The sequence below is a fragment of the Podarcis gaigeae genome, assembly GCF_964106915.1.
Source record: "Podarcis gaigeae genome assembly, chromosome: 1".
In the NCBI taxonomy this organism is placed as follows: domain Eukaryota; kingdom Metazoa; phylum Chordata; class Lepidosauria; order Squamata; family Lacertidae; genus Podarcis; species Podarcis gaigeae.
In genome coordinates, this window is record NC_139678.1 from 24343402 (window position 1) to 24367808 (window position 24407).

The following is a 24407-nucleotide window of genomic DNA, read 5'->3' on the forward strand; positions in this document are numbered from 1 at the left end:
GATGCCTTTAAAAGGGGATTAAGGCAAAGGGTGGATAAATAGGTCCACCCTTGGCTAATTGGATGGCTACCCCATAATAGCTAATTGGAACATCTCCATTTAGAGGCAATGAATGCCACTAAATTCCAGTTGCCGGATTGGTGGGAAAAGAGACTTTATGCCTTGCTGGTGGGCTTCACCACCAATAACAAAAATGTGGGGGCCCCCTCCATTATAGTGAGGAAATGAAAGAGGAGCACACAAGAATCTGAGGCTTATTGGGTTGAGATTCCTATTCAACAGAATTACATGTGCCTGCAGCATAACACATGTTTTTGGGCTGGAGAGCAGAATTAACCTCTCCTTGAGAACAGAGCACTTTATTCAGTATCACCTGGAAGTCTCCCTAATGCTTGTTCCTTTGGCTCTTCTTCCTGTATCTGGGAGTTCCCTCTGGACGGCCGGCTCTGGCCATGCATCACTTCCAGAAAGGTTTCCTCTTGAGATGTCCGGGTTCTGGGAGCCACAGGAACTGTCTGCTTTGCTGGCACTTTCCACAAATAAAAAAGAAACAAATCATCAAAGGCTGATATGCAAAGAGCAAATGATTCATTATCACAAAAGTTAACTGCATTCTCTAGAAATCCAGACAAATAGGCCAAAAGAAGCAGCAATTTCTAACCTCATAAAAGTGTGGCTTTCAGACGGATTTCTGGCACGAAATTAACTCAAGACTGTCAGCTTTGCCTTTGAGCCAGTGCCAATGACTGGGCTCAACCTCTTCAGCCCCGACTGGGCCAGGCGAGCTGGAAAAGCACTCCCAGAAACCTTCCACTGCAGGGAAGAGGTCTAAGTGCTGTGCACTTACAACTTAGAGCTGGGAGCACCAAAACTCAGTTCCAAAAGTCAGCAGAGCACAGCAGAGTATGAACCACACGAATGACAGCTCTGAAGTATAACTTCTTTTATTCTCTACAGCTACTGAAAAAACTAAAGACTAATTGGAGACGCAGGACTGCATGAGTGTTACAGCTGCTTGAGCAGTCACCTTATCTATATACAGATAACACTCAGACTCCCTTTGAAGTCAGGCTGGAGCGGAAGAAGCGATGAGCAAAATCCGCCCCCTCCTTTCTGAAACATTGTCAGCAGATTCTTGCAATGGGAGGGGTGAAATATCCTCAAAGACATTAATTAATAAGCTACCCCTTTATCGCTCCATGAACCTTCTGCTTTTGTCTTTTGTCTATACTTCTGCTTTCACTTGAATGTGTTGGTTTGGTGTGGGGAAGAATGAAGTTGTCATTTTGGGGAAGAATTGCTACGATAAAGATGAGTGTGTTACCGAAAATGTTGTTTTTGTTTCAAACAATTCCGATAATCAAAGGGGCGGCAATATTTAAAGAGTGGCAAAGAGTAATTTCAAGGTACATCTGGAAGGGCAAGAAGCCGAGAATAAAGTTTAAGTTATTGACAGATGCAAAGGATAGAGGAGGCTTCGTCCTGCCAGACTTGAAATTATATTATGAAGCATCGTGCCTCTGTTGGTTGAAAGAATGGATGAAATTAGAAAATATAGAAATGTTAGATTTGGAAGGTTTTGACAACAGATTTGGTTGGCATGCATATTTGTGGTTGGATAAGAAGCGAGTACATAAGGGTTTTGAAAATCATATAATTCAAAGATCTCTCACTTAAGTTTGGGATAGATATAAAAATCTATTGGAGCCAAAAAACCCATATTGGTCATCTCCATTGGAGGTATTGATTGTGAAGAAGATTAATATGAGTGGGAATTGGGTGACATATGAGAGTTTAATAATGAAAGTGGGAAGTAAATGGAAATTGAAACCATATGAGGTGGTTAAAGAATATGTTAATGATTGGCTGCATTATTTTCAGACTAATGAAATGTTTAAAAATGATATAGTACAAAGAGGTTTTGCTGATAAGGAATCAAGGTTTCAACAGGAAATATTTAAAAAATGAAGTTAAAACTTTATCTAAAATGTATAAATTATTACTGGAATGGTATACAAAGGATGAAGAGGTGAAATCAGTTATGATAGATTGGGCCAAAGATTTTGGATATAATATACAACTGAATGATTGGATAAAATTGTGGAAGGAATGAAATTCACTGTGTGTACCACAATAAAAGAAAATGTGATGAAGATGATGTATAGATGGTATGTTACACCAGTGAAGTTAGCAAAGATGTATAAAGTAAGTAATAAATGTTGGAAATGTAAGTAAAAAGGAACATTCTACCATGTGGTGGGAATGTAAAAAAGTAAAAAGCTTTTGGGAGATGATATGTAATGAGAAGCAGAGACATCACCTTGCCAACAAAGGTCCGTATAGTTAAAGCCATGGTTTTCCCAGTAGTGATGTATGGAAGTGAGAGCTGGACCATAAAGAAGGCTGATCGCCGAAGAATTGATGCTTTTGAATTATGGTGCTGGAGGAGACTCTTGAGAGTCCCATGGACTGCAAGAAGATCAACCTATCCATTCTTAAGGAAATTAGCCCTGAGTGCTCACTTGAAGGACAGATCGTGAAGCTGAGGCTCCAATACCTTGGCCACCTCATGAGAAGAGAAGACTCCCTGGAAAAGACCCTGATGTTGGGAAAGATGGAGGGCACAAGGAGAAGGGGACGACAGAGGACGAGATGGCTGGACAGTGTTCTCGAAGCTACAAACATGAGTCTGACCAAACTGTGGGAGGCAGTAGAAGACAGGAGTGCCTGGCGTGCTCTGGTCCATGGGGTTACGAAGAGTCGGACATGACTAAAAGACTAAACAACAATATAATGAGATAAAAAAAATGTTGAAATATACATTTACTAAGAAACCAGAAGCATTTTTACTAGGAATAATAGGAAATGAAATTAATAAGAAAGAATGGAAGTTGTTTTTATATGCAGTAACAGCAGCAAGAATATTGTTGGCCCAAAAATGGAAACAAGAAGAATTGCCTACGATTGAAGAATGGAGAATGAAATTGACAGATTACACAGAACTTGATAAATTAACAGGAAGGATGTGGAATCGACGTGACCAGAGATACACTGAAAACTGGATTAAATTTACAGAGTATATGCAAACACTATGTGATGATCAAATAACGTTTGTAGGTTTTCAGGAAGTTCTGTGAAAATGTAAGAGGTAGAAATATTGCTTTTTAAAAAATAAGGGATAATTAAGATATTAAGGTAGTGCAATATTGAGAAATGTGGAAGAAGTAAATAGAATGGAGAATCAACAGAAAGGCTGAGGGGAGTAAAAAAAAAGAGGATGTTGGTGATAAATAAGATGTTTGTTTTGTATGTTTTTCATATTGGAAAATTAATAAAAATATTTTTTTTTTAAAAAAAGAATGTGTTGGTTTGGAGAACATTTGTCTCAGTCAAATGTTAGCTGACACACTGGACAGCCAGCCAGCAGAGAAATGATAAGCTATCCAGTTGCACTGATGCTTCCATCTGGCTGCTAATACAGTATCATCATCTCGGGGGCAAGAAGATTTGCCAGCACTTCTCACAGTCCTTTCTTACTTGAGGGGGAGCCACTGAAGGCCCTTCCTGCCAATGCCAGAAGATTACAGTGGGCTTTAGATTCTCAGCAAGGCTACAATGCTAGAACATTAATGTGTGGGACTTCCGGGTCGGCGCCATCGCCGAATGGCGGACTCCCTCCGAGCTCCGGAGGGAGCCTGCACGGCAGGGGCTGGGTCCTACCGCACCGGCGATGCGGGGACCCTTAAAAACCACGGCCACGGGGGCCGTGGACATGGAGACTCGGCTGGCACCGTTAGCGCCCTCCCGACTCGTGAAGGAGCCTTTTTAAAGGCTAAGGATCGGGTGCCGGGGAGAAGCGTGGTGTTTTGAGTCCTCTGCCATCCCTGCCGTGCGAAGCCGCATGCCATCCGGCGGAGAGCGCTGGCTTTTTCCTTTGAAAATTTGGACCTAAAAGAACAACCCGTAAGTAATTGGAATCTGGACTAAAAAGAGGGACAAAATTTTAAAAATTTCGGAGCGAGCGGGGGAGGCGCAAAAAAGGAAGTCAGCCACCCCCTCCATTGTAGAAGGGTCAAAACAAAGGATTTGATAACTAAGATCGGAATAACATCATTTTGGCAAGTTTGGAACCTCACGAGTGAAGAATATGAGATTGAGCTGGAGGAGGAAAGTAGAATTTGGACTTAAAAACACCCCCCCCCCTGGAACCCCGGGAGCGATCGATGACGGTGTTTGGAGAGGAGAAAGGCAAGTTTTGACAGCTGTCAAAGAGCTGTCAAAGCAGAAAAACAAGATAGAGACTATGTCACAAGGACTTTGCAGGTTATATTTGTTATAAATTGGACACAAATTGCTTTAAATAAGGATTACAAAGTTACTAGGGCTAATGGATGTGATCTGGAAGAGAACTCAGTTTTTGCAATCCACCTAGAGGAGCCGAGGGATATCACAAGTGGTTTTAGTTGGAAATTTGAACAGAATTTTTTATCTCCTGGGAAACTGCAGAAATGGAACATTATTATGACTACAGAGGCCAGTATACCGAAGAAGACAATGGAATCATCCGTTGTGGAATGAAAGGAACTTGACGTAATGTTTTGTTTCTGAGCAACAAGCCTCTGCAAAGGAACTAACTTTTGGAATTAGGACATTTGTGCAGGAAAACAGGGACAGAAAGAAATAGAAAGAGGAGTGTGGCCAATAAGAACAACAAAACAACAAGAATTGGACTAAGTCGAAAGTGGGGACATTTGGGACATCCAGATTTGACAAGCTTAAGGATTATAATTTGGAGTTTTTCACTCCTGGATATAAAAATCTGGATGGAAAAAATGGGCCTTTCTTTGAGACAGAATCCTTTCATGATTGGACATGCGAAACTAAAGAGGACTGGCAAAGGACTATGACTTAGAGAGACGTGGAAATATCGGACATTGAGGAATATTGGGAACGCAACCGGGAAAAGGGGGGGTGGGAAATGTGGAACCCAAAGGGCGTAAACTATGTTTTATTTAGGCTATATACATCTACATGGTATTCTAAAGTGGGGAACTCGTGGAGGGACTAAGCCGATTTTAGGGGAATGGAAAATAATTTTTTTTATAAAAAAAAAAAAAATTTTGGGTTAAGGATAACAAGTTTGAAGTGAGGAGAAGAACTTGTTGAGATTATCTGTTTATTTGAGAGATTTGGAATACAAGGGGGGGAGGGAAGGGGAAGTCCTGAAAGGATGTAATTGGAAAAAGATTTGAAATTGGATGTTTTATTAATTTGTAATTAATTGGAAAACTTTAATAAATATTATTTAAAAAAAAAAAAAAAAAAAAAAATAGAACATTAATGTGTGGTTTCAATGCTCCATTTCACAGGTTGTTTTTACTATTGCAATGTAGTCCTTAAAACTGCAAGCAATCTAGAAAACCTTCTGCTAGGAGAGGTGGAATGTAAATCCCATCAGGGAAATATAGAAATATTTCAGAGACTTAAGGACCGATCTGCACATCGAGCTTAAAGTAAGATTTATACCCACTTAACCATCATGGTTTCCCCCAAAGAATCCTGCTAATTGTACTGAAAATTCTGTGTTGGGTACTTCTAGTTCCCTCACAACACTACGGATCCCAGCCTGCAATCCGCACTTCCCTGGGAATAAGCTTCAATAAATGTGCAAATAGACACGTCTGGGATGGCGTTGTTAGTCCAGGGCATAGATAGGGCATAAGAGCGACTGTGGGAGCTTTTCCGTAACAAGTGGGGCTTCTGTTCACTTACAACACCATTTGGTGCCAGTTCTGCAGCAAACATCTCACTTGTGATCTTGCAATGAAAACTGATCTGTGGGGCTGGTGTTTTCAGTGTCAAACCAAAAACCATTTCCAGAGGGGCAGCCATGTTAAGTCCACTGCAGTTAAAACAACAAACAGTGGCACCTTAACATGGATGATGGCAGGATCTTTCAGGGACTAAAGTCCACCTCATCAGATTCTCGGTGTATTGCCTGATGTTTAAACTTAAACATATGCAAAATAAGCACGGTTAGCATTCACAACAGATCTTAAGTTCAATCCCTTGTGTCTCCCGCCACTGAAGAGTCACTGCCAATCAGGTTTGTCAATACAATGGACCAATAGCCTGACACGGTAGAAGGGAGCGTCCTATGACCCTAACAACAATAATAAAAGATAAAACAAACATGCTAACTTATAACACCTGTAGTTGAAGTAAGATAGCAAACCATTATGACTCATGCCACAGGTGGTGGCAGTGATCTTTTGGATATGTTGCTGTTTAGGTTTATCTTCCTGTGCCTCGATTCATTCGGGCTTACTAAACTGGGCTTGGAGCTCACGTGTCCCTGTCAAACTACAGTCACTTACCTGCAGCATAATTTGTTGTCTTTGTAACAGATTCTTGGGCTTCAGAGATAGCTTTCAATATTAAATTCTTATTGGCCTGTTTGTTAGGTGGCAGCGAAGGCCTGGAGGGATTGAACAAAAAAAGATACAAGGAAATTAATTTGTCATTGTAGAACCATAGAAGAGTGAAGTATTGCTATGCTGTGTTTTCAAAAGCTTGGCTGAAATCTTCAGGGGGTGCACAGATTAGAATTTTTGGAGTTATTTGATCATCAGCTGCCCTATTGCGTCGGCCACCTTCTCTGCTACGACTGATTTCTCTTCTCCTGGCATTCATCTCCACAGAGAGGGCACCCTTCAATATTCTGCAATCCCCTGCCATACATCCAGCGACTGCAGAAGTCACGCTTCTGCTGTGGCAGCAGCAGAGGCCAATATGGATGCGCTCCTGATCTTCTGTAGTCCTCTGACCCCATTCCCTTTTCTGCAAACATAATGAAATAACTGTTGGATCCAACTTTTGGATCCACAGCAAAATACATCTTGAGATCAGCACTGGCCTGCGAGGCACTGCTGAGAAAACCCTGCGCGGAAGCTAAGGTGGAAGGGAAGTCCCACCCTGGTTGTTGGGACAACCAGCAACTGTGGGTTCACACGACGCTCACCGAGGCATCTCCTACCCATCAGTTTCTGGTTCAGTTGGCAATTCCTCTCCCCACTTGATCACCCTGCAGCAACAGCAACAGTTCCTACTAGCGTGCTGCTCCCAGCTTGCCAGGGCTTGCATTTGTTTTCTCCTCGGTAAGCAATCATTTACTGTAAAAGCCAGGCCTTAAATAATCAAGCAATATGATGGCAACAAAATTACTTCTAATGTATTTTCTTGGGCATATGGCATCATTTGATCTTGCAGTGTGGCCCGACACCCAGAAACAGCTTAGGCACATCAGGAACTCAGGACAATCTATCTTGATGCTTACTTTCTTTGGCCTAATTCAAACCTCACAATTCTTAGGTACCTTCTCTCAGGTTTTGCAGGCACAGATACGCTGCTGGAGATGCCTCCCAGACGGAGTCCAGAGTCTTCCTCTTCCTCCTCCTCCTCTCCATCGTTGCTGAACCGTTTCACTCGGACTACAGAGCTTACAACTGGGAGTTTTCTCTTCCTCAAGTTTTCTTCCTGCAAGAAATACGATAATTTATTTTATACGTTTTTGTTTGAGAAATTTGTAGCATCCCCTTTAAGGCAGGCATTTCCAGGACAACGTAACTATAATTGATTTTGCTTTGAAAATGAAAAAGTGGCTGGTTTTCCCAATGTCCATGTCCAATGTGTTTTCCATGCCTGATGGTGAGTGAAGCCTGTTAACAGGCAAAAAAAACCAAAAAAACCACACCATGTAACTGAAGTAATCACAATTATACCCCTGCTTGCTCCTGACTCCCTCTGGGGTTTTGCTGTGTTGAATTTCCTAAACATCACGTACATTAGTTGGTGAATATATTAGAGAAAGGTATGGTTATGTGTGTGTAAAACTTTAAACACACACACATGCAAATTGGGACAACTGGATGGATCAAAAGCATGTACTTAATCTTTGAAGAAACATGACGTTTTCTAAAGTGCAACATAATAAATAATAATAATAATTTTAAAAATGTACTGGACAAGCTGTTAAAATTCCAGAAACAGCACCCAGATTCACAGGTACTATGCTGTATTCAGGCCTTAGTTCCCTTCACCCCAAGAGTGATTCAGATGATCATATTTGCCCTGCTGTACCACTCAAAGCCAACATCTACCACAGCAAGTCCTCGCTTCTTTCTCATCCACCTGCCCCCTCCAATTTTGCTTCGGAAAGTTGTTTTGGAATCAGAGGTGGATGGTTCCCAGTGGATCAGTTAGTCAAACTCCCCACACTATATTTAAAAGCAATGGCAGGTGTTCAGTTGACTTTTTCTTGGGGAGCTGAGCTCTTTTTGTTTTGTTTTGTTTCTCTTCCCGTTACTCCAACCTGTCCCATTTTCAGGATAACCTCAGGATCCCACTACAATAAGAGGTTCTTAGCACAAAGGGGAGGTCAGGTTGGGTTTTCAACCTTTATTTATCACATTCACATCCTGCTTTCCCCTCAGGGAGCTCACAAGAGCAGGTGGGTGGTTTCTCCATTTTACCCTCTCAACAGCTCTGTGAAGGAGGGAAAGCAGAGTGTCAATCACTACGGTTGCCCAATGAGCTTCGTGGAATTTCAATCTGAGTCCCCTTTGTTCAAATCCACGACACTTTCATCAGCAACTCACGAAAGGAAGAGCTGGGGGGAAAGAATGCATGCAGGATACAGCTTTAAAAGCAAAACACACAAGAACAAAAAAAGGCAATCACCTCCATCAAGGCAGCTTGCATTTTTAAAAGAATCCAAATTCTAAAATTATTCACCAAGAATTATGGATGCTAGGGCAAAATTTGTGCAGATTTATTGGCTGATTTACTGCAAAAATCAGAGGCAGCGAGGCGGGAGGAGGATAATACAGGGCGGAAGAGCAGTGAGAGACAGAATGAGTGTTTGTGATGAAGCATGAAGAGGAGCCTGGTCAAACACTAGGAGCTCATCCACACTAACCTTTTGCTCCACACTTCCTAGGCACAGATCCAATCTTTAAAGTGCTGTGTCCGAGGGTTTTTTTAATGTCCTGGCCCTTTTCAGTGAAAACCTGCTTTTTAATGCTGGATCGGAAGAAACAGCAATTAGGGGCTTTCTGCAGATTGCTCTGGTTCAGGGGTAAATAGCTGGTTTGGGCAGGGAAAGTGCCAGGGCAAAAAAAGAAAAAAGGGACTTGGACACAGCACTTTCAAACACAAATGTGTACCTAGAAACACAGCACAAAAGGATGTCTGGATGAGCCCTAAGATGGAAAGCCAGAAACTCATGTACAATAAATAAATTATCACCTGCTATATAACAAAAGTTATTTGGCAAGTCCTTCTTGCATTCTCTCTCTCCCCACCCCCACAAATCAATATGTACATTCACAACCAGGGAAGCTAGAAATCTCCCTTCTAAAGAAAACAAATTTATATTTTTACTCCCAGCCACTTACTTATCTATACCTAAGAATGTAATGATTGATAGTATCCTGCCCCCTTTACACAATGGGTGAGTGCAGAAGACACTAACACACAGCAAAAAAGGACAGGAGAGCCACATCCATCATGGAGGAAAGGAACCAGTAGCTAATATCATGACAGCCTAAAATATGGTGAGATTAGCTAGATGTGACTGAGAAGATCATGTCCAGAGCAAGATTATCAATTTTGTATGATCAACTGTTAAGAGTGGGGGATTTGTTGAGAAGGGCACCTACAACATGTGTGACTTATTTTAATACTTTGCAATAAGCTAGTGCTGGTCCCTCCATAACACACTACTCAAGTTATAAAATGGATTGAAACTGTAACCTGAGGAAGAACTCAGAAGCCTCCCACTTCCCACTAGTGGTTCTGCTTAGCGCCATCATTGTATGCACTGATATAAGGAGTGATGTGTTGGGGTGTTTTAATGTCCCAAAGGCTTTACAAATTTTTGACAGAGGAGGAGACAATGGGAAAAGGAGAGGCAGACATGACAAGGGGCGGTATTTTATTATTTATTCATTTAAATATTTATATCCCGCCGTTCCATGCCTTTCAAAAATACAACACCAACACAATTTAAAATACAGTCTTAGAAACGACAACAACAACATCGACAAAACACACCAGCAGACATTATCTGAAGGCACTTGACTAAAAATGGTCAGCTGGTCTAAAACAGTTTGATGTGTGTGCTCATAAAGGGGTTGTTCCAAAGTACTGGTGCCACTACACCAACTGCAGCTCTGTTGATGGGAGGACAGTGAAAGTGGCCTTAAAAACTGAGCCAAGATCTCATGCAGGTTCAGAGAGGAGAAGATGATCCACAAGGTACATTGGTTTGGTCCCACGCCAGTTTTGAAGGTCAAGGCCAGCGCCTGGAATTGAGCTTGAAAGCAAATTTGTAGCAATGAAGCTTGTACAAAACAGGCGTAAAATGGTAGACCCTACGGGCCCCAGCATTCTGAATCGCTTGACATTCCTGGATTGCAGTTTCACATAAGGCACATTAGAGTAACCCAACCTGGAAATAACCATGCTAGATTTGATTTCTCCTGGAAAGAGCACAGCTGGCAAATCAGATGGAGTTGGTCAAAGGCAATCCAGGGCACTGTTGTCACTTCCACATGCAAGAGCACAGACAGTTCTAGCAGCACACCCAAGCTGTGAACCTGCTGCTTCTGGGGAGGGTAACCCTATCCAAACAACTTGAGCTCCTTGCCCAGGATCATCAGCACGACCTGTCCAAACCCTGAGGTCATCTACAGAGGCCCTTCTCAGTGTGCCCTCTCCACTGGAAGTGCCTCCATCTTGCAGGATGTACTATCTCTAAGGAAGCTTTCTTTGTCATCCTTTTGCTATTGAGCTAAGACTTTTTTTGTTCTCCCAGGCCTTTTTAAAGATCTCATTAGTTTAGTCCCTGTGCTACAGTTGATAGTGTTAACTGCAGTATTTGCTCACTGTTTTCAGCTCATGTGGTCTGTATTTTCCTTTATTTGGTTGGCCTTTCTGTATTTCTGTTTCTTGCCGGGTTAGTTTTTAGTTAGTTTAGGTTAGTTTTTTTAAGAGTCACTGAATTATTATTTTTTACTGAATCATTCTTATGTTTTTAACTGACTGTATACAATGCCTAGAGAACTTGTTTTATGAAGGGGGTCTAACAAATATGATTAACAATGAATACATACAAGCATACATACATATGTCTGTCTTGTCTGGAGTTTCAATTTGTTCACCCTCATCGACTTCCAGACTTCCAGACACAGAGTATGTATACAAAAATTCTTTCTCCTTTGGGGCTATTGGCTACGACAACTTTAGTCAGCGGACCACATTGCTGTCTAGGTTATCTTCCAGTGGCCCCATGCCAGAAGTGGGTAAGGCCAGAGGAAAAAGCTGACAAAAAGGAAAAAATGAATCTATTACCTTTGTACAGTAGGCTAGTTTTTTCATGCAGCCCTCTCTATCCAAGCAAGCACCCACTGCAGGAGGGTGCGTAGAAGGGTTGATGAAGCATTTGACCTCAGAAGGGGGTGTGGCCTGGGGAGGATCTCAGGGCTAGAGGCCTGGAGGGACCCAAATGGCCCCTGGGCCTGAGGTTCCCCACCCCTGATTTAAACCAGAGGCTTCCGACATGAGGATCCCAAACTGAAGCCAATTACTTAAAACAATGATACTTATATGCCCTTCTAAAAGATCTGGGGTGGAGGAAGCAGCCGCCGAGTGCATAGAACAAGTGGTCACAAGGATACTGTCCCATTAGAGTATGGGGCAAATAGGTACTGAAAGCCACATACCCATTCATCCCATTTCCTTTCTTACACTGTGCTTTGCTCTACAAAAGAGCCGAGAGCTAATGCTGGGATTGACCACAGGCTGATTCAATGACAGACTCTAGAATATGCAGGGATCTGGAAACCAAAAGTCACACAACTTGAACAGGCAATGTTCTAAGAACAGCAGCCAGATAAACAAGATAATTGGTTTTACCCTCAAGTTCAGCTTAGTTTGATGATTTTCAAACCTCATTCCAAGGAACTCTCATTTTTCCTCGCAAATGTTCAGGGTTGCTCAGTGGCAAGGTCAGCAAAGGCACTCAAGCTTCTCTGAATGACAGCTGATGCATCAAGAGTGCTGGGTGTGAACTCAGGTGCACTCTTAGCTCATACAGTGCTGCAGCCTGTGCCTATCTATTTATTACCCCTCTCTCTTTTCAAGGCACTTAGGTGCCATACAAGGTTCCTTCCGCTTTATCTTCACCACAACCCTGTGAGGTAGGGTTAGGCTTAGATATGGAGACTAGGCCATGCTCACGGATGAGTGGAAATTTGAACCTAGGTCTTGGCGTTCTAATCACTATACTACACTGACTCTCTGGGTAAGTGAAGACCTTAGGCCATTGGTCTTCAACTGGAGGGTTGGGAATAACCATCAGGTTGTGGCCTGATCTAAGGTGGCTCTCAACAGCACCATCCAAATATTGAGTAAAAACTAAGAAATGGGTCAGCAAATGCATTACATTGGGTTAAAGGCGAGTCCTGGGTCTGGAAACATTGAAGACTATTGCCCAGGAGCATTCTCCAGAATATTCTACAACACGAAGGAGTTCCAGTCAGACACATCAGTGTGACAAGAGATCCCCAAAGACAGGAAACTTGAAATCCTCTTATTTAGTATTCGCCAATGAACAAAGCTAAGAAAAATGGACACATAACACTCATGCAAGGCCCAGCTATGCCCAGGTGAGGGCTACAACTGCTACTCACCCTATTTAAGGCTAACACCATACACACATACACATTTTTCACCCCCTTAGTCACTAAAGCAACTAGAATCTGGATGCCACAAGGTTTAGATGCCATGCGTGAGATATTTTTGACCACTCTTGCTATGTTTAGAACAGGGGACTCCAAGTGTCCATGGTGACCTCCGTTTGTTGAGTACATGTTAAATTACCGGCATAGCTTGGGCTTACATACTTACCTCACTGCTAATTTTATCAGCATTCCCTTTGGCAGTGGGCCTGTAACTCTCAGCCAAGCTGCCAAACACGTCTGGATCGCAGAGCTGGATGGCTTCCAGTGACCTGCCACCCTGCATGTCGAGCTGCTTGCCAGTCTGTATGCTACTCTGTTGTGGCATTCTCTGAAAGTGCATGTTGCCTTCTGCACCTCGGCTTGCTGGTGGGCGGTAGATTTCAGCAGGTGGGCGGGAGGAACCGTAAGTCACTGTCACGAGAGGCTTCTTCCGGGGCAGCCGGTTCTCCTGCACAAAATTGAGGTCTTCATCAATGAGGTCATCCGGCTCAGGTTTAATGTCGATCACAGCTTCCAAGGGGGACAGCTCCCTGAGAGGTTTCACAGTTGACATCAGGAGAGATGGGGAGGTGTCTTGGCGAGGCTGCCTGCGTGAGAAGAGAAAATATTACCTCCACCTCATGTCAAGAAAATGCTTGCTTGAAGCCTCCAAATTGAGAAGGGAGCATAAGAACATGTTTGTCAAACTTTCACAGCTCTGTTCCTGGTAGTCCTCACCTATGAGGAGGCGTGAATTGCTACAAGGTGCTTTAAGGGTCAACCCAATCCTAAATTGAATGAAAAATCTGTTTTTGCTTCTGCCACTTTGGGGCAATTCTAACCCCACTGGAATGACTGAGAAGACCAGAAAAAAAACCCATGTACATAGGCTACTAGAGGTCACAGTGACTGCACGAATTGTTGTTTTAAGTTGTGAAACCCACATGTTTAGTTTAGAACCTACTCAGTCCATTTCATGTCGGAAAATAACATACAGGGTGAAAAAAGTTGTTGTTTTTCTATTTTCATAGTAGACACTCACTTCTTCTAACAACCCAACAAACTGTATAGTACCATACAGGTTTATACACACCCCTTTCAAACTTGAATTGTTGAAACTCTTCCTCTCAGTTAGAAACTTTGCTATGATGAAGAAAAATTGTTTTCTTTTTACAGTAATTATTTTGCATAACACTTTCTAATCTGACTTGTTCACTGAGACTCCAATTGCGCCTGGAGATGGTTACCAGCAACTTCACCTAAGCAGCTGGTCAGATCTAATGGTAACTCTTGAATCAAGGAACTTTAGCTGACCACTATTCCCTGCTCACAGTAAGATCTCTGCCAATGATGTTTGGTGGATTTTTTTTTTGCATTTCCTAAGTTAATTAATAACAATGAACTGATACCAATAAAGTCAGGCAAGCTTGGTAATTTCAAAGTTTTCAGCTCAGCTTACTAAATTCTAGTAAAACAAGCATGCTGATTTAGATCATTCTCTAGACCAAATGAAAATTTCCCAGTGCAACTTATCCTCATTCGAAATGTTCAGATTCAAATTCTCCCATTCAAAACAATTATTTCTGCCTGCTCCAAGAAAACCCACATCACAGATTTTATGCTGCTGCTTGTGTTGTTCCAGGTTGCCCTTGAGACTTCTGGGGCACAACGTCCCTAACTTCTTTCAAAAGAATCAAAAAGTCCTCCAGTTTGATGATCAGCTTCAGCACCAAACTATCAATGTGAGAGGCAAGCACAACCTATGGAATGCATTTACGAAGGCTCCCACAAGGCTTTATTTCAGATAAGAATGTTGTTGTTGCTAATTAAGGTGCATGCGCACACACACCACTTAATCACCAGTGTTTCTAAGCGGTGTTACCACTGTTATGTTCAAAAGATAATGTCCAATAAGGCAGTATTACTGCTCTATAGTATTTATTTTAGCATTTCAAAACTGTAAATAGCAATTGGGTGGCTTGGCAGAAAAGCAATACATAAATGCAATGAACAAATGAGTAAATAACCACTATGTGTTACCAGATTTTAAGACGTGAGAACCTTACCGGGAGGCAGCAATTTTCTGTTCCTGGGAGCTGGTTGAAACTCGAGAGTCACTCCTTTCTGGTCGAGAACTTGAGACTGTAAGGGGCTGTAAGACATCCTCCCCACTTCTCTCCTCATTTCCACTTGAAATGCTTTTGACAGAAGGCAAACTGCTCTCAAAGATGTTCGATTCAGAAGATTTTAAGTTGGTAGGTTCTGGAGATACAGGTATTCCTTATATTATTTCAAAGTTCAATGAAGTATTTACACACAACTGTAAAATATGTTTCGCTGCAGATTTCGATAGAAATGCACTTCCTTCAGTTCACATTGAGTAATCTATGCTTTCAAAATAATATTTCCCCTGTTTGCATGAGAACGTTTCTTAAAATTCTAATTTCTGTACAGTCATAATAATTAAACTCTTAAATAACGACACACAGCAATAATTATTTTTAATGTCTAAAATGTAAATGAAAGCACATTATCCCTTCCTGAAGATGCTTAATTTCCAAACGATAAGCCAGGTTGTCTTTCCTTTACTTACCTGTAGTTACAGACCGAAGCTTATCTAGCACACCATGAAGCCTGAAAAATAAGAAAAACATTTTAATGGCTAACATCTGTTTCAAATGCAGTTTACTTTGTTATGTTGACCAGTGTCATCAAATTTAGAATAAAGAGCAAATGACTTTCTTAATGCAAGTTTGCAAGTTATCAGCATGGAGGCAAGTGCAATGCAGTGTAGCACACTGGATTGGCATACTAGAAACCAAATTCAAGAGCCTGCTCTGCCATCAAACTTTCTAGATCAGTGTTTCTTGAGCTTGGGTCTCCAGCTGTTGTTGGACTACAACTCCCATCAACCCTAGCTGGCAGGACCAGTGGGAAGGGATGGTGGGAGTTGTAGTTCAACAACAGCTGGAGACCCAAGCTTGAGAAATACAGTTCTAGTTGATGAGAACAAATCATCAGCTCTCAAACTTGTTAAGGAATGCAGTTATTAAGTTAATTATCCATGAGTCAGCAGAGATTACTCATTCCCCACAATGCACCTGCAGGCATCTTGTGACTCTCTTATCTGTGTTACTGGGCAGATTTGTGGCAAGTAACTTTGTGTATATAAAAAAGGGCTTAGCTTAAAACATACTGTGTGAGTTGTTGGAAGTTGGCTGTTGCAGCACTGTGGAGTTGTGCAAACACTTTGTAAAGATTACAGGTAGGTAGCCGTGTTGGTCTGTCGTAGTTGAAACAAAACAAAACAAATAAAATAAAATAAAAAATTCCTACCAGTAGTCCCTTAGAGACCAACTAAGTTAGTTATTGGTATGAGCTTTCGTCTGCATACCAATAACTAACTTAGTTGGTCTCTAAGGTGCTACTGGAAGGATTTTTTTAATTTTGTTTATTTTGACTTTGTAAAGAGCTTGTCTGAGTGAAAGGCCAAATTTCAGGACCCACAGAACTCTAAGCTGTTGCAGGACTCTGCAAATTGACTTAGAACTTCATTCAGCAAGGAGTGTGAATCAAATACCCTCTCTGGGCTCAGAGAGAGAGAAGACATATGTAACATCTGTAAATAGTATGGGTGAGTGTTGATGTTGGCTTAATAAAGACAACTCTACTACATGGCTGTTTCCTGTGGTGAGCTTAACTGTTTGACTGAGCTTCTGCATCACATATTCACAAACCCAGCAAAAGTAACATACAACCCAAAGGAATAAACAGGATCAATAAAAAGTTTTATTATTGTTTCTGACCCCCATTTTTATCAATACCATCAGCTAAAGGCATATCCACATAGTTGCCTCTTGTGTTTTGAATTCAGCATTTCAGTGCAAAATTGGAAGACTACCAAACAGCACATGTATCACACGTAACAACAGCAGATGCACTGACCCATTTCAAAGGAGGATCCAGGAAATGGGTGGGTGGGGAAACTCGGAAAAATGAGTTGTTCTCCCAGCAACATCAAGCTGGATGTTATACTTCATTTGACAACTAAGGTAAAAGCCAACTTTAAAATGACTCAGTACATAGAACTAGGTCATGAGTTTTAAGATGCATCAGTTTTACCATTCAAATTCAGGAAAAGGAGATGGTCAAACCATAGTATTCTTCCTTCTGTGAAATGGAACCAGTTCTTATGCTACGACACATTTGCTCAGCACCTGAAAAATAAGCTGAACCCCCTAGTTCTGGCCATTTCCACGAGCTCATCTGCCTTGGATGGCTTTATTTTGCAATGTTGCACAGGTGAAGGTTATTCATGTGCCCTGGCCTAAGCACTCATCTAGTCGTGGAGAAGGTTTCAGGATCAGACTACAAAAGAATTGTAGTTCAAAGAATTCGAGGGATGAGAAACATACCATACAGTGAATCTCACAGTGTTGTTTCCTAGAAAAAGGGAAAGGTCCTCCGTCATCTGCTCCTGGCTCTTCTTGTTGGCAACCATGACCATGATATAATCAGGCAGCTCTTCATCTGATTTAAAGAAAGGGAAATATAACTGGATGTTAAATGTTTTAAGGGCAGTTGTAGAGTTTGACTACAAAACAGTCATAAAAAAGGGAGAGGGCAACTTTCAGATTATCCCAGGCATAGAACAAGAAACAGAATCATTACAGAAAATGGCATGGACCAGAGACAGTATGAAGCCATGTATTTTGGCCATTAGTTAGACTCCCAGGGGTACAAATTAAAGGTGCGCTATTAGAACATAGATGTTGCTGGTTGCAAACAGTAGCCCTGATGGCAAAAGGCCCTGCAGCACAATTCTATGCATGCTTTAGTTGGGATTAAGCACCATTGAATTCTGTGGGACTTAATTCCAAGTGGAAGTGCGTAGGAATACTTAATGTGAAATTCTGGGGTCTTCTTCCCTTCCCTCCTGGTCTTTCTTTTTCCCAATTTAACTTGTTTCGGAATACTGCCTATGTTTTATTGTGGGTTTTTCTTTACTAAGTTTGTGGTATGGAATTTCCTTTTTATTTACTTATTTCCTGATTTTATTTTCAATGCCCACCAGTAAGGGGAACCATATATGAAGAAAAATGTGGCACATCTGCTTTGGATATTTGCTCATTATTATTTATATAGCACCTACAACCAGGCACTTTACAATTAAAAACAAAACACACAAGAGTTACACAGAAATGCACACCAAGGTTATTAGGGTCGCATAAAAGCCTTTCCCCCTGTATCCTGATGGCTACAGTGTGAGATAGGTTAGGCCAGGGGTCAGCAAACTTTTTCAGCAGGGGGCCGGTCCACTGTCCCTCAGACCTTGTGGGGGGCCGGACTATTTTTTTTTGGGGGGGACAAATTCCTATGCCTCACAAATAACCCAAAGATGCATTTTAAATAAAAGGACACATTCTACTCATGTAAAAACATGCTGATTCCCAGACCGTCTGCGGGTCAGATTTGGAAGGCGATTGGGTAGGATTCGGCCCCCAGGCCTTAGTTTGCCTACCCATGGGTTAGGCTGAGAGATGGTAGCAGGCCCATAAGAAAGCTGACGAACCTGTGGCCTTCCAGATGCTGCTGAAGTACAACTCCCATAATCCCTTACTATAGGCAATGCTGTCTGGGGCAGATGGGAGTAGGATTTCATCTGGAAAGCCACGGGTTCCCCATCCTGGCTCAATGCCTTTAACTACTGTGGAACAGACAGAAATTCAATAGGTGCTGTTCTCCTCAGCATGGTGATATAGTACTGGGAAATGTGGCACCTGCTTACATTATAAACCATTATGGGATACTTGGTAGTGATAACAAATGGTGAACAGTCTTTGTACATACATGTAAGAAAATAACCCCAAACTAGATCTGCAATCCTATTCCCATTTACAGTGGTGCCCCGCAAGATGAATGCCTCGCAAAACGGAAAACTCGCTAGACGAAAGAGTTTTCCGTTTTGGAGGTGCTTCGCAAAACGAATTTCCTATGGGCTTGCTTCGCAAGACGAAAATGTCTTGCGAGTTCCTGCGGGGTTTTTTTTCCTCCCCCCCCCTTTTCTAAGCCGCTAAGCCACTTATCCGCTTATCAGCTAAGCCGATAAGCCGCTAAAAGCTGCTAATAGCGCTAATACCGCTAATCCGCCAATGGGCTTGCTTCGCAAGACAAAAAAACCGCTAGACGAAGAGACTCGCAGAACGGATTCTTTTCGTCTTGCGAGGCACCACTGTACCTGACAGGAAGCCCCACTGAATACAATGGGACTTACTTCTGAGTAAAAATGCATAGTTGTGCCCTATTTTTACAACTAAAGGCACAATAAACTTACCCACATATGCTCCCAGTTCCTGTAGCTTTCCTTTTATAGCACTCTATATGAAGAACAGAAGAGCAGCCATTTAGGATTGCACAGTTTCAAACAAAAGGCATTCAAAAGTTGCTCTAGAAGTCTCAAACTCAAAACCAAGGTTTAAATGAGTTTGTTCTTGAGGGACTGCCTGATGTAAATGGTAGCAAAACATTATTAATTCAGACAGTGCCATCAGCGGGCATGGTACCTTCCAGCAGGCAGCACCCTGTCCCGAGGATCTTATAATCTAAAATTCAACATCAAGAGGAAAATGGAGTTGAAAAAGAGTTGAAAAATGGAAACAGGCATAAAGAGGAAAACAATATGCAGCTGTTACACGGGCTCAGATTGCATTTTGGTAGGTTTAAGGGAGTGACAGTAGAGTCCAATATAATATTCCTTCCTGTGCTCCAGGTGGGCTAATGTAAACATATTGTTATCATATAAACACAAGCTACTAATATAAGTTCATCATTATACAGAGGCTTTCCATACAAAATTATAAAAAAGGATTGTATTTAGCTATTGCTTTCATGGAGAGTTAAGGCTTTAAGACTGCAATCCTGCACACTTACATTTTACTTGCAAGCAACTTTTAAATACAAAGATTCCTGCCCTCCTTGACAACTGGGCTCATGGCAAATATTTTGTAAAATAAAGGTTGATTTGGAGGTTCAGTGTGTTTGTTTTGTGAGTATCCTTAAAGCTAGGTGGCATAGAGAAAGGACCGTTTGCTTTATACCTAGGTGGATAAAAATTACATATTGTTTCTAAAAATAAACATATTAATTATTATTGACTAAAAAGTCTTAAGGGAAATCTGAATAAAAACATGTTAAAGCCTATACTTATAGCATCTTAAAACTGGTTTGCAATTAACGGTATTAAAGGTTGCTTTTCTATGCTAGAGGAAAAACCTTGCGGGAGAGGGGAGAAGTTTATGACATTTGAAGACAGGCATGACCCAAAGTTGTGTACTGTGTGCTTACTACTGAATCCAGGGTCTAACAAGGTCCCACATGTGCTATACTCTGGGAGACATCCTACTTCATTTCACGAGGATCATCCACTGATCTCTCCAACAACCTGATCTCTGCAGTGATTTCTGTTCTCAAATCACAAATATTTGAAATTCTACTTACTAAACAACATGGCATTTACTGCACTTCCATTCCATGAAGAAACCCTATTTTGCCAAGTAACTATTAATCACTGATTGTAGAAGTTCTGAATATTTATTTATTCTACCTTGAATTCTGTGATGAAAGGCAGTATATATAGAAATCAGTATTTTGTCTGTAAGCAGACATAATTCTGCAGTGCATGGGCGACATGTTCAAATATTTTAGATCATACTCCTAAGGTTATATAAAGGCTCTTTGCATTTGAAAATCAGTATGTTTGAATTGCTACAGCAATCAGTTAAGTGTGCATGACTGTTCAGGAAATAGATGTCCAGCACCATTTGTTTATTTAAAAGATGTTTATACCTTCTTCTAGGTATTCACCCTAAAAACATTGAGAAACTTTACTTAAATAAAATAAATTAGTCATGGTGGCTCAAAAGTCATGATTTAAAAGCAATTCACCCATGCACAGCAAAGTATTTTTACAAGGGAATCATACATGCCCAACACACAAGCCAAAGCAAATCATTGAAAATTTACCAAATAATGACACATTCTGTTGGGATTTACACATATTCAAATCACTTTCCAGGCTAAGAAGGTTGAAAGAACTAGCTTTCTGTGAAATATTTATTCCTCTTAATATATTTGCAGATTTGGTACACTTCAGTTGAAATAGTGCAGGTCTCCAAAATTTGTTCTGCAAACGGACATGAGAAATTCTGCATTATTGAACCACTTTATGTGGATTTCTGAGGTATTGTGCCATCTCTACTACTTTCTGCCTAATCAAATCCTAAGGATGTTTTGTTCTCTGCTATGGTTTCTATGGTGACTGAGCTACAAGTCCAGGTCCTGGGAGGATTGCCCTACCTTTAGGAATTGTGTAATGCATAAAATTACACTGGGTGATTTTGGAAAATTCAGTTGTTTCTTCTCCTGTCATGGCAGTGTTGTGATGGGAAACACTGCATGAGACCCCAAAAGGCAACACTTTATTTTTGAGCGACTAGAAGTCGCTCCATCCTGCAATTTCTACAGAGATGCATCTGAACTCAGTAAACAAGCCCCAAAAATCAAGGGGGCAAGGTCTGGTTTAAAAATATTTATTTTATTTTACTCATTATTGATGTTATCCAGTATGGCCTGCCCACTGACAGAAGGACTTTTGTCAGCAGAACAGAGGAAAAAACAATTTACAATCATTCCCACTCACCACTCCGTCAAAATCTGCTCAAAGGTCTTTCAACCTTCTGAAACACATAGGGGGGGGGGGTAATCGGGGCTGCTTGGTTAAGCGGGTAAATAACAAAAAAATGCCTATTTCCCATTCTGATATTAGATTTCTTCTAGCGTAGACTGTATTCAAATACCTCCTAATAGCCATACCCCACATCTTTCATCCATGGAGCTCAGGTGACATTTACATGGTTCTCCCCTGCCCTTTTCATCCTCAAAACATGTAAGGCATGTTAAGTATGATAGGGATGGAGAGATAGCGACTTTGCCCAAAGTTACTCAATGGGCTTTCAGTACTTAGGGGAGAACTTGAACCCGGGCTTTGTTGTTGTTTTGCTGGCTACGTAGGAAAACGGGGAGGAGGGGGCCGAGGATCTGAGAAAACAAAGCAATAAAGTTTTGGCCTTTTGCAGCGGGGAGTGGATAAGAGGATGCGTGTTTCCATAGTATTATATGAACTTCTTTTTTGGAGGAGGGGGGGGATGCAATACTGTATCCAGGCAGGCAGGCACAAGTCTTCCCACATCTCTCTGCCCTACAAGTGCGTGGGGTACCTGTCAGGATATCTAAATAGGCAGAGCAACCCCACAAGCTCGTTGGGGGGGGCGGGGGGCTCGAATTTGTCCTGTGGGCCACACATCAAGCTCTGGGGGCTGGAGACGACTCCGGGTCGAAGGGCGTCGCGGGGGAAGCCTCGCCGCCGCCGCCTCCAGTTTGTGAGGAGGAAGGGCCTTGCCCCCCCCCCCCGAGCCCGCCCATGGGGTTTCCCGGCGGGGCTCCGACTCTGGGCCCACGGGACCCTCTTTTCTTTCCCCCCCCTCCTCCTCCTCCTCCTCCGGGCTGCCCTTCTCCCCCGCGCGGCTCCGCATCTCACCCGGATCTTGCGGCTGATCTCGGTGCCGATCTCCATGGCCTCCGACCGGGCGCCCGTCCCGCTCCTGCCGCGCGCGGGGGTGGTGGTGGTGAGGGAAACCAAACAAGTGAGCTAGGCCCAGGCCTGGACCAGAGTCGGAGTCCGTGCGAGCAAGCGAGCGAGCGAGCTGGGCCGCGAGGGAGGAGTGGCCGCTCGGCTAGGCAGCGCCCTCTGCTGCCTGGAGGAGGCGAAGGCTCAATCCCCAACCGAGGGAGGAGAGAGCGGGGGCTTTCGGGGCGGGGCTCCTTCTGCTGGCAAAACCGCACAGCAGAGCCTGGCTGCGTCAGGCTGGTGGCCCCATCAAGGCCCAGCATGCTGTTCTCACAGTGGTTGAACAAGCAGGGCCCTTGTGCAAGAACAGCTCCCGTCCTGTGCTTTGGGATTCATTGCTGCCTCCAGCTGGGGAAGGCAAAGCTTAGGAGACAGCATGGAGCAGATCTAAGACCGCACCACTGCCAGGGGGATGCGGGTGGCACTGTGGTCTAAACCACTGAGCCTCTTTGGGCTTGCTGATCAGAAGCGAGATGAACTCTGCAACCCCATAGTCGTCTTTGGCTTGATTATTGTAACTCGCTCTACGCGGGGCTGCCCTTGAAGCTGACCCAGAAACGTCAGCGGGTGCAAATTGCCGTGGCAAGGCTCCTTACAGGAGCCTTGCCGTGGGATCACATTCATCCAGTGCCTTACCAACTGCACTGGCTCCTGGTGGAGTACAGGATCAGGTTTAAGGTGCTGGTTTTGACCTTTAAAGCCCTATGCGGCCTAGGACCCACCTATGGGACCTAGGCGACCGCTTCTGCTGGTATGCCCCGCGGAGGACCTTAAGGTCCACAAATGACAACACCTTGGAGGTCCCAAGTCGCAAGGTGATTAGGTTGGTCTCAACTAGAGCCAGGGCCTTTTCAGTACTAGCCCCGACTTGGTGGAACGCTCTGTCACAAGAGACTAGGGCCCTGCGGGACTTGACATCTTTCCACAGGGCCTGCAAGACGGAGCTGTTCCGCTTGGCCTTTGGTCTGACCCTTATGTCTTCCCTCCCCTTACGGTTTTGATTTATGGGCTACTTTTAAAATGAGGCGGCTTTTTAAATTGCATTTTAACCTGTATTTTAAATTAGGGGGGTTGGTTCCCCCCTATTATGTTTCTATTGTAATTTTACTGGTGTTAGCTGCCCTGAGCCCAGCTCTGGTCGGGGAGGGCGGGGTATAAATAAAATGTATTATTTATTATTATTATTATTAACCATCCAGGGGTCCTTTACCTTTACCTTCCCTCCAGCAAGCCCCATCCAGGAGCCCCAAGGCACCACTGCCCTGTCCCGTGGGGTAGGAGATCTGGAAATAATGCCAATATATTTCACAACTGGCACCCAATGTGTCCCTTTGGTTTCGGATAGTACAGCGGACCCTTCGGATACGAACTTAATTCGTTCTGGGGTTCGGGCACAACCCAAAAAGTCCGCAACAAGAGGCACCGCTTCTGTGCACGTGTGCAACACAAGAGAGCGTTTCTGCGCATGCGTGTGGGGCAAAACCTGGACGTATACACTTCCGGGTTTGCCACGTTCGCAACCTGAAAGTTACGTTACCCGAAGGTATGGTGGCTCATTTACCAGAAGTAGTGTGTTTACTTAGGGAAATGTATACAGTGGTACCTTGGGTTAAGAACTTAATTCGTTCCGGAGGTCTGTTCTTAACATGAAACTATTCTTAACCTGAGGTACCACATTAGCTAATGGGGCCTCTTGCTGCCGCTGCACGATTTCTGTTCTGATTTTTATCTGTAAGCCCCCTTGAGTCTGGGAAAAAGATGGGGTATAAATAAATATATAATAACAGCAATAATAATGATTGAGGTGTATGAAAAATTGTCGGTGGTGTGGATAGGGAGATGCTTTGCTTCCTCTTTCCTACTGCTGCATCCAATGAAGCTGAATGCTGGAAGATTCAGAGCAGACAGTGCATAGTTGGAACAAGGGGATTTCCTCCCCC

General features: G+C 42.8%; 1 protein-coding gene across 2 annotated transcripts in view; it reads right to left on the minus strand.

The window, feature by feature from the left end:
- ZC3H14 (zinc finger CCCH-type containing 14) overlaps positions 1-22600 on the minus strand; it is a 33729-nt gene extending 11129 nt beyond the window's left edge. The window contains exons 1-9 of one of the 2 annotated variants that reach the window (XR_014562941.1): positions 22378-22574; positions 19117-19159; positions 17198-17312; positions 15376-15416; positions 14849-15044; positions 12970-13390; positions 7376-7536; positions 6378-6478; positions 374-529 (exon numbers count right to left, since the gene is read on the minus strand). Coding sequence is in view for 1 of the 2 variants with exons in the window: in XM_083733940.1 (XP_083590066.1) it covers positions 374-529; positions 6378-6478; positions 7376-7536; positions 12970-13390; positions 14849-15044; positions 15376-15416; positions 17198-17312; positions 19117-19159; positions 22378-22413 (1270 nt within the window). In the remaining variant the exon portion in view is untranslated. Of the gene's footprint in view, positions 1-373; positions 530-6377; positions 6479-7375; positions 7537-12969; positions 13391-14848; positions 15045-15375; positions 15417-17197; positions 17313-19116; positions 19160-22377 lie in introns of both variants that reach the window. The other variant, XM_083733940.1, reaches the window with a different exon arrangement.
- Positions 22601-24407: the final 1807 nt, after the last annotated feature.